The sequence below is a fragment of the Tyto alba genome, unplaced genomic scaffold (genome assembly GCF_018691265.1).
Source record: "Tyto alba isolate M040663 unplaced genomic scaffold, T.alba_DEE_v4.0 Super-Scaffold_9, whole genome shotgun sequence".
NCBI lineage: Eukaryota > Metazoa > Chordata > Aves > Strigiformes > Tytonidae > Tyto > Tyto alba.
In genome coordinates this window covers 27431378-27445916 of record NW_024881330.1, presented here as the reverse complement: position 1 = coordinate 27445916, position 14539 = coordinate 27431378, and the positions used below count along the sequence as shown (strand labels likewise).

Sequence of the window (14539 nt, the reverse complement as noted above, 5' to 3'; positions counted from 1 at the left end):
GAACCTGCAATTCCTGCACCTTGATGTGGAGACTTTCTCCTGGAAAGCATTTGCCACTGATGTGTGAATCACCCTTTCTTCCCCTACCCTCTTTTTACCTCTTGCTTTGCAGCTTTTAATTTATAAGTTTATGCTAACGAAAGAAACTGGGCTTAGTTGATAACATTAGTTGTTTGAATAGACAATAGCATGCGTACACAAGCTTGACAGCTAATTAGTATGGGCTGCATCCGGACCTGATCAAAGCGTGCTCCATGGAGCACTCTTTCTGTAATGGGCAAAAGCAGCCAAGAGGGAGACTGAGTGTGTCCTGCTGAAGCTATACAGTTACTCTGGAAAAATATTTGGATGGGCACCCTCATGCACTGGAGAGGAATACCTGAAGAGGATGATCATCTAGGAAGATTGCTGTTGCTTCTCTTCCCATCCAGCTATTACTGCATTTTTCTTTTCCTTTTTGTTATTCTCTTTCCTTCTCTTTCTCCCTCTTTTCTGTTTTTTTAAAGTTTTTCCTCAGAAGTAATTTTTCCTATTAGAGTTGATGGATATTATAAGCTACGGACACTGAAGATAAATCTGCATGGAAGCGTCTCTCAACATTTTTGTGCAACGTTCATTTATCTCACTGAATTTAATGAGACTGAATAAGAAAAGAATACATATCACATTTACTGGAATTTTCTTGCTTTTACCAACAGAATTTTGTAAATTCATATGTACAAATATTCTCTGCATTTTTTGAGTTTTCATAAGTCCCTAGTAATAGTAAATTGTCAAATGACTCAGATCCTGTAGTACTGATTCAGATCTCACAGGTTATTTATCATATTTGAAGTTGCGTAGAATATGCCATAGCATGTATTTATATATTTATGTATACGTAAAATGGTGTATTTTTTGACCTGTGATTGTTATTTGCTAATCACTGTAGATTTATGCCTACATATTTGAGAATATCAGATCAGTTCAGGTGGAGGCTTTACTTCTCTCCTTGCTGAGCATTGTGGTGCTTGTACTTGTTAAAGAACTGAATGAGAAATTTCAGAGAAACATTAAAGTTGTTCTACCCATCGATCTATTTTTGGTAAGTACAAAATCAAATATCTGACTTTTTGCTTACAAAGCTTTCAGTGGTTCAGTTAATCTGCTGAATTTTACTGTGTTGTCTACAGTTACCCACAGCCACACCTGCCACTTATTAAACGGATAGCTAATTTTCATGGCTGTATGTTAAATGTAAGAACAGGAAGGAGTTTGGCTAAATAATTAAGAAAGAAGTGACATACGTTCCCAATTTGTATAATATTTTTCATGTGTTTACTACTTTTTACATAATCGAAGAACATGAAGCCTAGAATGTTAAAGTGTAAGAAGTCTGAAATAGAAAATGAAAAGTAACTGGCACGTTGTAACTCCAGGCAAGTCTTGTGGGGGCAGCTGTGGCTTAGATGTTGCTTGTTATTTATTTGCAACAAAGTTAAATAGCTATGCTGTTGCTTTCTGTAATTTTACTTACAGTTTTCCTTTCACGTGTCATAGGCTAAATTGAAATAAGATTTTGTATTGTAAATTCCTGTTTTAAGGATTAAGATGTCGTCAAATAATAAGAACCAGGACGGAAGATATCTGTTTTTCTCTAGACCTCTAAAAAAAAAATGAATGGCAGGTGCTTTTCAGAGTGGATCATCACAATCACTCTTCTTTTGCTGGAAAAAGTTACTTACAAAAGAATGATTTTTCTTGGGAAAAATGCTGGGAAAGGAGGTTGTGTGTTTCTAGTCCCTGCTCTAAGATCTGTTCCTGTGTTACCTTTTAAACAATACTAGATAAAATGTACCAGCCAGCTGAGGATCATGGACTGGACCCTGTTCCTGTTCTATTGGGATTTGTGTGTTCATCTCATAAAAAGAATGGGAAGTGAGTTTGAAACTCCTCAGGGCCAAACTTTCCTCTCCCTCAGCAAGATTTATACCTGCTAGAACACAAAAATAGGAAGCAGCCACATATTCTGCTGTGTTTTGTGCCAAAGTCAACAGAGAACATAAGCTGAATCAGACCATCAGGAGCACCTAAACTATGATTTATGTTAAGCTGTTCCTGTCAATGGCAGTGGTCTGCATAGAGGCAGTTTGGACACTGGCAAGGTTCCTGAGGTTTTACAGAGACTTGTATAGATCCTTTTCATTAACATAGAATGTATAAACTCCACCATAGTCCTTCTTCAGCCATCTTTTCTAAATTCATTATTGTGTCCAGATTTTAGTTTCTTTTGACTCTCTTCCACATTTGCAAAAATTTTCGTAATGATACTTCCCTGTCTTACTAGATTGATTTAAGGATAAATGTATGAACACTGTCATGTGCTTAGGTATGGAAATAATAGGGACTATGTGAGAAGCTAAAAGCAATAGAAACATAACATCTTTTTTCTGTGTTGAATCAATAGATAATCACTGCATCTGTTGCTTGCTACTATGCTGATATGGAATACGTCTACAGGCTAGAAGTTGTGGGACATATTCCTAAAGGGTAATGTGTTTTTTATTAGGTTGTGGCTTTTAAATATGTTTACTTCTGAGAACAGTCTCTGAAGAGGTCAAAGTAGTTTTCTGAAATAAGAAATGGCAAAAATCTATTATGTACACTTCCAACCTCCTCAAATACTGTCTCACAATTCAACTGCATGTTAACAAGGTATATCTGTGTAGATATCATCGTAAAAATGCAGACTTTCTTGTACATTTTCATAGTTTTTTTATTACTTTATGGAATAAATTATGGGTACTAAATACCTGATGATGGCTGATGGTATGACAGTAGGGCAGAGCACTCTCTACGAGATTATTGCAACCTGCTCTTTGTGTGCTGTCTTGGGTTATTAGCAGAAAGGACTTGCAAGGCTTGTAGATTACTAAACTTTGTTCTTCTCCACTCACTTATACAGTAATTTTAGAAAATGTGGTTTCTGATGAAATGTAAAGGATTTAGATATGCTTAATCTATAAAAGAGCATTCTGACTACAGATAGTGATATATTTTTCTCCATGACTTTGAAGAGAAGGAAAAAAAAAATATTCAGTATAGTTAGCTGGAAAGAGAAGTGAGATTAGATGTCAGAGAGAATGTTCAAACTTGGAGGGTTGGTAAGGAATAGTACAGCTGCTGTGTAATCTTCCCTTTGGAAATTGCATGGTTTCCCTAAATTTCACAGAGTACAAGTCCAAGAGAGCATGAGTGCATGTGTGGCAGCTTGCACTGACATAAATAAAATAAGGAAAGTTGCTGAGAAATAAAATTGTTTTTATGTATTTAGGACATTCTATTGCATGTTATGTATTTGAGATTAAAACACTGCTAAGTGTGCCCTTTCGATATGTGTTATGAACAGTTAAATTATATTCATGCAGCTTTAATTAGGAGCTTATATTCTGTCTAACCTCATATGAGAATATTCTGTAGTATTGAAAAACAGAAGCAGAGCCTGGATCATCCCTATGTATTTTTAGGTATTTACCTGAAATAAAATAAGTGGAGAGCATTAGAAACAATTTGGCTCTTAGGAGGTATGGTTTGTGTTCTGGAGTGACAAGTCTTTTTGTGGAGTACAAAGACAATGTAGGGTGGTTCAGTTCTTAACTGAGGCATTTCTTTGCAGTCCCCATTAGAAGGTCTCCATTAGATGGAATAAATGTCCATACTGTCCATATCCTACATGCATACTAAATTGTTTATAAGGCTTAAATTAAACATTACGGGAAAGTCAACTATAGAAAAGAAAAAATATACAGCAGAGTCTCTTTTATTGACTATTACAAAATTAGGGAATGTTTGCTGATTTTATCTCTCAATGAGGGAGCTAATTTATAAGGATCCCTTCATAATTTCTCAAATTGAATTTCACAAATGGAATACTACATCTGAAACTGTTTCATCACCTACAAATTCTCCTCTGCAGTTCCCCACCAACTGAGATCCTGTTAATCTAAAATATTGAAAAATGTCACCTTAGAAGTATTACAAAAATTAGCTGTGCATGCAAAGATTTTTTCTCTCATATTTTCATGAATTGCGGGTATATTGAGGCTATGTACCAGGCTTTGCAAAAAGGACTGAAGGACTGTCTTTTTCTTTTATAGGTTACCATCACCGAAAACACCACCCATGAATGTCCTGACTGAAGTAGTCACTGAAGCTTTTGGAGTAGCACTGGTTGGTTATGTAGCATCACTGGCTCTTGCCCAAGGCTCTGCTAAAAAGTTTAAATACAGTGTGGATGACAACCAGGTAAAGTTCTTTCTTCTTACTGTCAGTAAGCTTTGAAATTGCTTCACCATTTTGGAAATGTGTTATAGATGAATGCCCAGTAGGAAAGGGCATGTTGCATATGGCATCCTGAGGCCTCCTGGTGATTACAGTAAAACCCAAATCTAGTCCAAATCAGCCCTGCAGAACACCCTGGTTGGTTTTGCCGCTTCTTCTGGTAAAGCACTTCCTTCAAGATAATCTCGTAATGCTGCATTTGGTGTAGTGTTTGGGTGTTAATAAGTTTTTCAATGCTCTAAGACAAGACAGCTTCTTCTCTGGCAGCTGAGCTCTTAAAGACAAGCTGAGATGTTAAATCAGCCATTGATTAAAGAAGCAAAGCAGTTCCAAAAACAAACCAGGTACTTGTAGCCCCAGGACATATCTGATTTTATAAAATGAAGCTTATGCAAAGAAGTCTCATCTGAAATAAAGGTTTATTTGTATAAAAGAAGCAGGATAGGTTCACAGAGTGCTGCCAAATCTTCATCCATAGGAGCTTTCTGTGCAGAGTTCCACTTTACAGTGTGCATGCTTAAATGAAAGTGGGAAGTTACTTTCTGCATTACCCCACTGTTTGTCATGGTAGATGGGTAATTCCAAGCCAGCTGGAGATCCATGGAGACCATAATTCAAGCACTGTGGTAAAAAAAAGCTCAATTTTAGATAACTGACTAGTACTGAGTGGTGAAAATGCTGTCTCTACCTTTTTCTTAAGTGGTTTGGGATAAATGATGCAAGGTTGCATAAAGCAGCTGAAGGTCTATTTGGACACCTATCTAGACAGGTCTTACTACGTCAGTTCATGTCCCTTACAGCTCTTATGTCATTGGAAAATACAGTGGGAATATTCTTGTTTACTTGGATCTCTCAAATATTTTTCAGAATTAATACATTGGGCCATGAATTTCTGTTGATGCTTCAGAGCCATGTTTTCTAGGGAGCAAAGGGAAAATGCTTTGAGCTTAATACAGGTCAGACTTCAGGGCAATATACTGCATTGTCTCAAGGGAACTAAACGGAGCACAGCAATCTATATGTCTCTGCACCTTTGGAAATCTGGTAGCTTACACAGCTTAATTGCTGACGTGTTGGAAATGATGTGTATGTCTGCATCAAATAATGGAGCAGAAGTGCAAAACCTCCATGAGAGCAGAGACTACAATGGCAGCAGGGTGGTGTAGCTGTATGGCACTCAGGGGCCAGGCATAGTGCTCTGCATGGTGGCATGTGGGTGTGCAAGGCTGGCTGGGGAGCTTTAAGGTGGTGCTGTCCCATGCTTTGAAGACAAACTTATGTTCAGGTGTTGCCCTGGCTGGATACAACACCATTTGTGTCCTAGGCACTTTTAGCAGTACTGAGGTCTTTTCTTACACATTGCCCTCAGCAGACAAATGAACTTCTTACAGTCTGGGGAAGAAGACTGATGGTAGGTAGCCAAGTTGGGCGTCTGTCTTAGAAGACACTGTTCAGCTTAGACTGAAGATACAAGGTGGCTTCTCCACTTTTTCTTCTATAAATCTTCAATCAGATGTGTCTGCATTTTGTCTGTTAGTAAACACCAAATACATCTGTAATGAAAGACAGCATGCAGATAGTATTGCTACCATGCTTCACTTTCACTAAAGCACGCTCCAAAAGAAAAAAAAATCAGTGGCTGTCTTTTTCCAGTAGGGTCATAAGCCAGAAACAACCTGGATGCTGTCCAGATCCCACTATTTGAGACTCTGGTCTGTTAAAAAGCAAATGTGGATCAAGATCTAAATATTTTGGTTGAACTTCATCTTCAGAACTTAACAATACCATTTATTCTGTGAACAAAATATGCCTCCTGCTTTTGATGAATCTAGTTCAGCAGCTCTATTATTCAAATTAGTTCTACGTTGTGAAAAGATATATTCTGGTGGGACATCTTTTATCAAATTTGTATGTGATTTTTTTCCCTCAAAAAATATGGTCATCCTTTGTCATTGATAATATTTATATTGGGGGCTCCTTTCTTGGCAAGAAGAAATGAAATGACAGAACAATAGGAGAAAAACATATTCTATTTAACAACTTTACAGGAATTTTTGGCTCATGGCCTCAGCAACGTGATTCCTTCATTTTTCTTTTGCATACCAAGTGCTGCAGCGATGGGACGGACAGCACTTTTATACAGTACGGGCGCCAAGACACAGGTAATGGGTTAGAGTGAAATATGTAGAAGAATTAAGGTTATGATACTGCTCACTGGAACTTGTACTGATTTATCCATTGTAATCCCTGTTCTGCCTTTTTCTCTGTCCCAGGAAATTACTCTGCCCTGCTATTTTTAACAATCTGCATGGAATTGCATCTGATCAGCAACTGTCTTACTAGAAAAGCTAATGGTTCCACTTCTTCATTTTTATCTATTTAATTCAATATAAACTCTGAAGTCTGTCGCAGTAGTGAAGTTAGGAATTTTGTTTTCAGACTGCAGGAACATATACACAAGGTGTTTCTGTTTTATGTGAATTTGTCAGCACTGTAACAAAAGTGCCATCTAATGGTGTTTAATAGATTTAATGGTACAAGCTAAGCTGAAGTTTTAGAAAAAAGTCAGATTTAATTTAGTGCTTCTATTTGATTTTCAAAATACATTGAAAGTAATCGTAAGAGCTTCTTGTTAAAAAAAAAACAAAAACAAAAAAACAAGTAATCTCCCAAATTCTGACATGTGATATGGTGTACTTGTTCTGTCCTTCAGTATACACTGAGCCCACAGAGATGTCTCAGATTTTTGAGGAATTTTTGGCCTATTTCCTACTGTTGGAAACTGAACCCACAAGTTCTTATTGCAGTAGCTCAGAAAAGAAGGAACCGCAATTGCCGAAAATGATAATTGTGACCCTGTGAGGCTGTTACCTGTCCGGATAGTGCTCATGAACAAGAGGGGTAGCACACCACTCATCTGTGAGCTTTGCGTGTGATGGCACCACGTGGTTCACTGCAGCTGGGAGACCCCAGGGCAGCCCCCTAAGCACTGCCTCTCCCTCCTTCCTCTGAAACTCAGGGGTCCACCAGTGGCATCCTGCCATATAAATGTTATGTCCTTTGGAGTTTGTTGCTACTGTCTTTTTATAACTGTTGCTCTTGCCTGTGTAAAGAACATTAATTGCAAGGAACAACCAATAAGGCTAAGCACAGTCTATAGGTACTGTTTCTTCTTGACAGTGTCCTACAATTATTTCTTATGGAGATACCACAGTACTAAGAAATGATACAGGGCTTTATTTCAAAACTCTACATGTTAATTACTTGGTAATTAGCCTACACAGTACTCGGAACTTGATTAATCATAATGAATATTTTTTTCGATAATAATCTTTAAGAGCATATATCTGCAAACAGTTTAGCTACAGCTATCAGCTATTTCATATCTTCTAGTTGGATTCAATGTCATGCCATGTGCCCTCATCATCACAGACATCCTCTTCTATTCCCTGTTCACAACTGCACAATTTGCAGTTGTACCGCATCATGGCTTTTCCAAGGAAGCTTTAAGGTAACCTGAAGACCCATACCTGAAGGCCTATACCCTGAAGACATAGAGGGTATTCGAGAAATTTGGCTCTGATACATGTAGGCAAAGGCCTCAATAGAAGGTTATTCAATATATAAAATGGGGAAATAAACCACCATAGTTGGATTTCAAGGTAGGAAGTGCATGGTAAAAATAACAAGTGTCTGCTGAGGTTTATCCATTGGTTTCACAGTATAGCAGAGCCTGCATCCAAAAGTTGCAGTGTGGCCATGCGTAAACAAAATTCTCTCTCCTACCTTCTTTTTTTGGAAAGCAACACATCCACTTAATCCTCTACTTTTGGGGCTGTCTAGGCAGAACAAAGAGATGAAAAGAACACGCTAATAAATGTTGGTCAGATCATAGGCATAAAGAAGAGTGAGGGGTTGCTTTGACTACACAGAGAGAAGTCAGTGTACTTTGACGTACATCATGAAAGAAATGCAGTCTTTCAGGGACTCAGAGCAGCCCTTTTTTTCTCCAGTGGCTATACCTAGGATTCAGTGATGTCATTTATTCCTCAGTGATATCTTTTCCTGGGATCACACAGAAGTGTGGGACTGTATCATGAGCTAGAAATGTTCTTCACATAGAATCAACACTTTTTTTTTGTTTCTTTTTGAGAAGGCTAAAAGAGGGAAAAGTTCCTTGTGACTTTACCACAGATTTTGTGTCCCTTTTTCTGTAAACACTCTGTCTATCCTTCTTGATGGTATTTTTAAGTATTCCATGGCTTTAATTTTCTAGTGTTTTAACAACTTGTCTGGTTTTGTTTTTAACAACTTGTCTCTTAAAATGAAACCTAATTATTTTAGTAAAGAAACATATTATCGATATAAAAATAAAGTGAGCATCTGTCTACTTATTGTCAAAAACCTTCTGTGAATCTGGACTGTATCTTAATGAGACCAGAAGTACTCTACTTTATGAGCAGTCAGAGTGAAGTAGGAGTCTGCAATTTCACTGTAGTTTTCCATCAGATTAATACCATATAATACTGTGAAGAAAGATATAATTCTTAGACCATATATTTGTCTGGACTTATGTCACCTGCATTAATTATGATTTTTAAATATATATTAAAAATAGTTACTACATTTTCTGAAGTGAAGTCCACTCTAGTTAACAGGAAATCATTGTGGTTTCTGTATTGACGCAATAGTTTCCTTTTAGTGTTAATCCCAGTAAAAGAAGTTAGAAATCTTGTGCAAAAATAATGACATGGTTCTCTATATATTATTTTTGCTCATTGCTATGACAGACGTGTTATTTAGTGCAACATAGAGTGCATGGCTATAAATATACAGAATATACAGAATGACAGTGGGTGCTGCAAAACCTGTGGGATGAAATATTGCACACACATGCTCCATTTAATAACCAAATGTGTAAGTGATGTTGTGATCTGTGTCTGTGCACGGTCAGCAGGGTCAAGTACAGGTGTTGAGATCTCTTACTATGTTTTCACTGTAGTTGTCTGAAGGTAATCACCAGAGATTAAAACTGAAATCATATGCACCTGCAACCCATAGGTATGATAATAGCTAACATCTTCAACATCTCATTCTTGACTTTGTCTACAATATTTGATAATTAGTCCTTTTCACACATTTTATTGTTTGGTTGTTTGTTTGTTTTTTTTTTTTGGTTAGATTAAATGATCTGTTTTTCTTGTCTATTGTTTTAGGTGGCTTGCCTTATCTCTTGTGTATTAATTCTTGTGGTGATCTATGCAATTGGACCAATGCTGTACTGGCTGCCTATGGTACAGTACTTCTCTTTTAAAGATTATGTCAAACATTTTTTAATTACTTGTTATCTTTAAGGGAAGGATAGTACTACCTCTAAAACAGTTCTATTTAATTTCAATGAGAGAAAGAATAGAAAGGTCACATCAAGTCTCAGAATCATAAAATACAAAGGTGACAACATAATACACATAGATTTGATACATACATAATTGCATATATAGGCTATCACATAAGTATATAAGAAAGCATTTCTCTTCTACTTACTTTTGGCATGTGGTTTATAAAGAATATATATCCAGATTACTGTGTATTTGTAAATTGACAAACTGTGGTAGAAATTAACGAAGATCCACAATTATTCTCTGGTTACACATATGATGTATGACTTTGCTTTTCAGATAAATTTGACACAAATGATTGTAGGTAGTGATCTAAACTTAATTACAGAAAGTTTATGAAGTATTCTTATATCTCCATCATGGAATACATCTTCTGCACTAAGACTCTGTAAAGCAACAAATGTGCTTTCACATAAGCTATATCTAGCTTTTGGTAATATAAATTAATAGTTTTAACTAGAGGCATGTCAAAGATGCAAAATAAAGCTCCAAAATTATCCATAATTTTGCCACGTTTGTACGTGAAATGTTATCACAACTGTGTTTTAAATTTACTTTGTGTTATTGTTTATATCATGTCACATGAAGGTTCTCACTTTTCAAACACAGATCCTTTTATAGTTAATTTTAACCATGCAAAGTAAGGACACTTGAAGAGAGGTACACGATATGTCCTTTTTCTTACTATACTGCTTTCCTCCCTTCATTTTTTATATGGATTATGTGTAAATTTTGACTGGATTTCTGTATGCTTTTTTTCCCCGTATTTAAAAAAAAAAAAAACAAAAAACAAAAAACTTTCTGTATGTTGCTTTATTGATATTGTATTTATTTTCTACTATGTTTTTACAGCCCTCTCTGACTATGCATTTTAAGTCCATCTCTTTGTACTCCATCTTATTTGGCTCCAGATGGCTTTTCCATCCATCTCCTCCCCCTTTCCAATTTGGAGAACAATAAATTATTTTGTTTGCCTCAAACTTAATGTTTGTTTTTACTCTAGAGGCCTTCTCTAGGTGGTGAAGAAGGGGAATTAAAATTCTTCGCTTTGTAGAAGTTGAGTGCTGATTTGCTTCTGAGTCCCACAGACTATGGCTGAATGTAGTTGGTCTGTGACGCATGGACAGTCTTGGGAAGTCCTGAAGTTTCTGCCATTTTTCTCACAATTAGGTGGCTTATAGATTGCCTTCAGGAAAAAAAAATGCATTTGATACTGTTACATTGTGTCACAGACACCTGTGCTTATCCCAATTTTTAAACACTAACTTATTTTTTTTGACAATTTTTATAATATTGACTGATAAATTGAAGAAAGAACACTTGTTTTCAGTACCAGTTCTGCAAATGGCTTTTGTTTTTTATTTCTTTGCAGTGTGTGCTAGCAAGCATTATTGTTGTGGGCTTGAAGGGGATGCTAATGCAGTTCCGTGACTTAAAAAAATATTGGAATATGGATAAAATAGACTGGGTAAGTGAAACTTAATCTAGGAGGTTTTCCTGAGACCTGCTAAATAAACTTTAATAGTTCTGTGGCCCCAGAAGAGATAAATACAAGCCATTATTATTAGGAGTTTTTGTTGGCATTTTCTGTCTCAGAACAACAGCATCTGTAATGTCAATTGTATTAAAATAATGGAATTTTAACAAATGATAAAGAATCAATTTCATGCTAAAGATGTGTATACAGACAGGTCAGGTTAATCTGAGCAGCTGTGTATCTAATTTTGTATGCCTTCTCTAACTGGTTAACATGCTTTTGCTATTGTAGCGTTATTGAAGAGATTCTGGTATCTTTGTCCTCTGGGGATGTGGAATGACTGTACAGGACAAACAGAACTGGAAACACTACACATCCTAGGGTGCCTTAACTCTTTCAGATTTTGCAAACAGAGTATCTATTCTTTGATCATAATAAAAGATTCTGCAGTATGTGAGGAAGAATACATCAGAAAAAGCAGATAGATGGAAAGAGATAGCATGAAAATCTAGTTTAATGCAGTCTGAATAGTCTACCATATATTTGCACAGAATTCCTAGCAAAGATTAAAGATGAGTCCGTGTTTAGGAAGACTTCTAGATTTCTCTTCTGAGGGAGTTTTTGAATGTATTAGACTATTAGTGAAACCAAAACCTCTACAAATATTCAGAATGGTATTTTGGCCATATCCTCCTCTGTGGTGGGAGATATAGGTTCCTGGAGGTAATATTGGACTTTGTTGAACTCACCAGTGACAGTATTCTACAGCAGTAATGGTAAGTATAGACTGAATAAAACTTTTTTTTTTTTTTTTTTTTTTTTTTTTTTTTTAAGAGAGTAATGGATTTCAATATGGAAAGCAGAGCTGAGTAAGCATCATCGAGTTTGTCTGTGTGAGATTTTTCACATTTTGTCACAAAAGACTAGTTTGTTGGGGGGTTTTTGAGTCATCCAGAAGAAAAGCTCTATCTTTCATGAAGTCTTATGTTCCTCAAGCAGCAAAGTTCTGAAAATATTTTCTACCACTTGTACTGTATTTCATCTTCAGTTTAAGTCATACTGCCAGTGACACAATTTGTGGATGATGTGGATCAAGAATTATTTCGGGGGCAGTGGACTTAGAAAATTGGTAGTTATGGGAGAGAGAAATAGCTTCTCTATCAGTGTATTGAGATAAGTAGTTAAGTTTTCCAGCAGGATATTCTGGAATCTCACTAGACTTGATGTATCTTCACAGATAGACTAGTCTGATTGATTTTTGCTTTTGTGGTTTTGGCAGAAAAGGATGGGTGAGTAGTTAATTATTACATCTCTGACATCTGTTATTATTTCTAAGAAACGTTATAGAGAGGGGGAGTTATCTGGGTTTGTCTTTTTTGCTGAATATACTTGAACAATGATTTATTTTTAAGTAGTTGTACCATCAGTCCTTAGTCTGACAGGGTAAATCATCTTGCTTTGAAACACTGATCTTACATTGCTGCCTGGTCTGAGGAGCCCCACCAAGCCCAATGATTTGAATAACTACACTGGTGTTGATTTTGGCCCCAAAAGAGTCACACCGGCAACTGACAGCACATTAGAAGTGAATCAGTTCCTTTACCTAGGTTATCCAAAGTGTTTTGAAGATAGACACTCAAACAAAACATTTGGAAATAATTAGCAGCTGTCTTTTCTGGAACTGATTCTTTGAAGGGTGTGTGTCCTGTAGCATAGAAGTCAGGTTTGTTATGCTTATAGGTCTGGCAAATGACAGTGCATGGAAACGGAATATTATGGGCTTTGTTACCTTGTTCCTTCACAGTTCTTTAAGCATCTCATTGAACACAAACAGGATGAGTAATAATTATTTGTTGATTAGTTCTTTATAAAATATAATCTTTTAAAATATAAGAGGTACAGCTTTAAAGGTACAGCTCAGGAGGTGGACTAGATGATCCTCATGGTTCCCTTCCATCTCAGGATATTCTGTGATTCTATAAAATCTCTCCTTTCATCAATGAATTACTTTTTCTTCTAGATTTAATGTTTAGGAGCAGCTGAGTTCAAGAGGCAGCTAGGCTGACAAACTTAAGTAGCTAATATTAAATATTATTAACTAAATATTATTGTATATATTTGTTTTAGTTTTCTTTCAACTTGTTTTTTATCAGCTCTCAGAAATGTCCTGGTTTTACATCCTTCCTCTCAAATCATATTCAATTTATTTCCAGCTAGGACCCCACTGCCCTTACTCCAAAGAGCCCTTTCCTGTCATTCTCAGCATTCATATGAACTTCAAAGGTCTCTTGCTTCAGTTAAGGTCTTTTGTAAGTCCCTACGCCTTCTTGGATGACTTCAACAATTTCATATTAATAATTGATCTATTCCACTATATATGTAATATACATATTTGTATGCATAACAGTATTTGTCCTCCCTCTGCTGTCTTCATCTTTCAGCTGTTTCCAAGGTGTCAATTCCTGTGTCATCTGTTTTGTACATTAACCTCAGGATGATTTGTCTTGAGTTTTTGCCTCCTGTTTGGGAACTACCAGGAAGTTGATCTGGAATTTGTCTATAAGTGTATTTCAGTTTCCAGGTCCTCAGATCAAAAGCTGATTTCCATATCCTTCCTGCAAACCTAATTTCTTATGCAGGCCTACTTCCTGACTAACTTCCCTTTTCTATTCTCCAGCTTGACAGTGCACTTTCCTAGTATCAGTAAAAAGGTCAGTGAAGTTCTTGTTAACTCTTGTTTTTAAGGCTGAGCATGCCAGATAAGCTGCAGCCATTTAATCTAGGCAGACTACTGCCTGGTAATGGAGTGATGAAGAAAAATTTTCTTTTTGCTATTAATAGTTGGACATGAAGATGACCGAAGAAGAGGAAAAAGTATTTCAGAAGGTGATGCTCTAAGTGAAAAATGACAATAGAATAAAGATTATTTTAATTAGTTAATTATATAACAGGGACATGGGGTATTCAACAGAGAAACACTATGATATTTAAAGAGAAAAAAATGTTAAAAAATTGTACAAATGACTTGGTGAGGAAATGACTACAGCTGAGACAAAGCTAAGTTGTATACCTGACTTGTAAAGCAGAAAGAATGACAACAATTTATGGTTAAATTTACATATTCCTAGCATGGTGTTGTGATGTGAGAGGCAGTTATGGATATATGAATTGTAAGTGTATACACATATATTAATATGTAAATATGCAAGGAATTATACTAATTCAGCAATTAAAGTAGATCCAACAAGGAGGGTCTCATTTTTGACAGTTATCCTCCAAGACCTTGCCAGTGTGAGTTTCTGAGACATGGATCGATCACACTGTCCATCTATTTTGTCAAAAT

General features: G+C 36.3%; 1 protein-coding gene across 1 annotated transcript in view; it reads left to right on the top strand.

The window, feature by feature from the left end:
- The window catches only part of SLC26A7 (solute carrier family 26 member 7), a 70728-nt gene that overhangs the window by 32668 nt on the left and 23521 nt on the right, over window positions 1-14539 (top strand). The window contains exons 5-10 of the mRNA XM_042785955.1: window positions 932-1084; window positions 2447-2529; window positions 4137-4284; window positions 6369-6482; window positions 9537-9614; window positions 11092-11187. Coding sequence (XP_042641889.1) covers window positions 932-1084; window positions 2447-2529; window positions 4137-4284; window positions 6369-6482; window positions 9537-9614; window positions 11092-11187 — 672 coding nt within the window. The remainder of the gene's footprint in view (window positions 1-931; window positions 1085-2446; window positions 2530-4136; window positions 4285-6368; window positions 6483-9536; window positions 9615-11091; window positions 11188-14539) is intronic.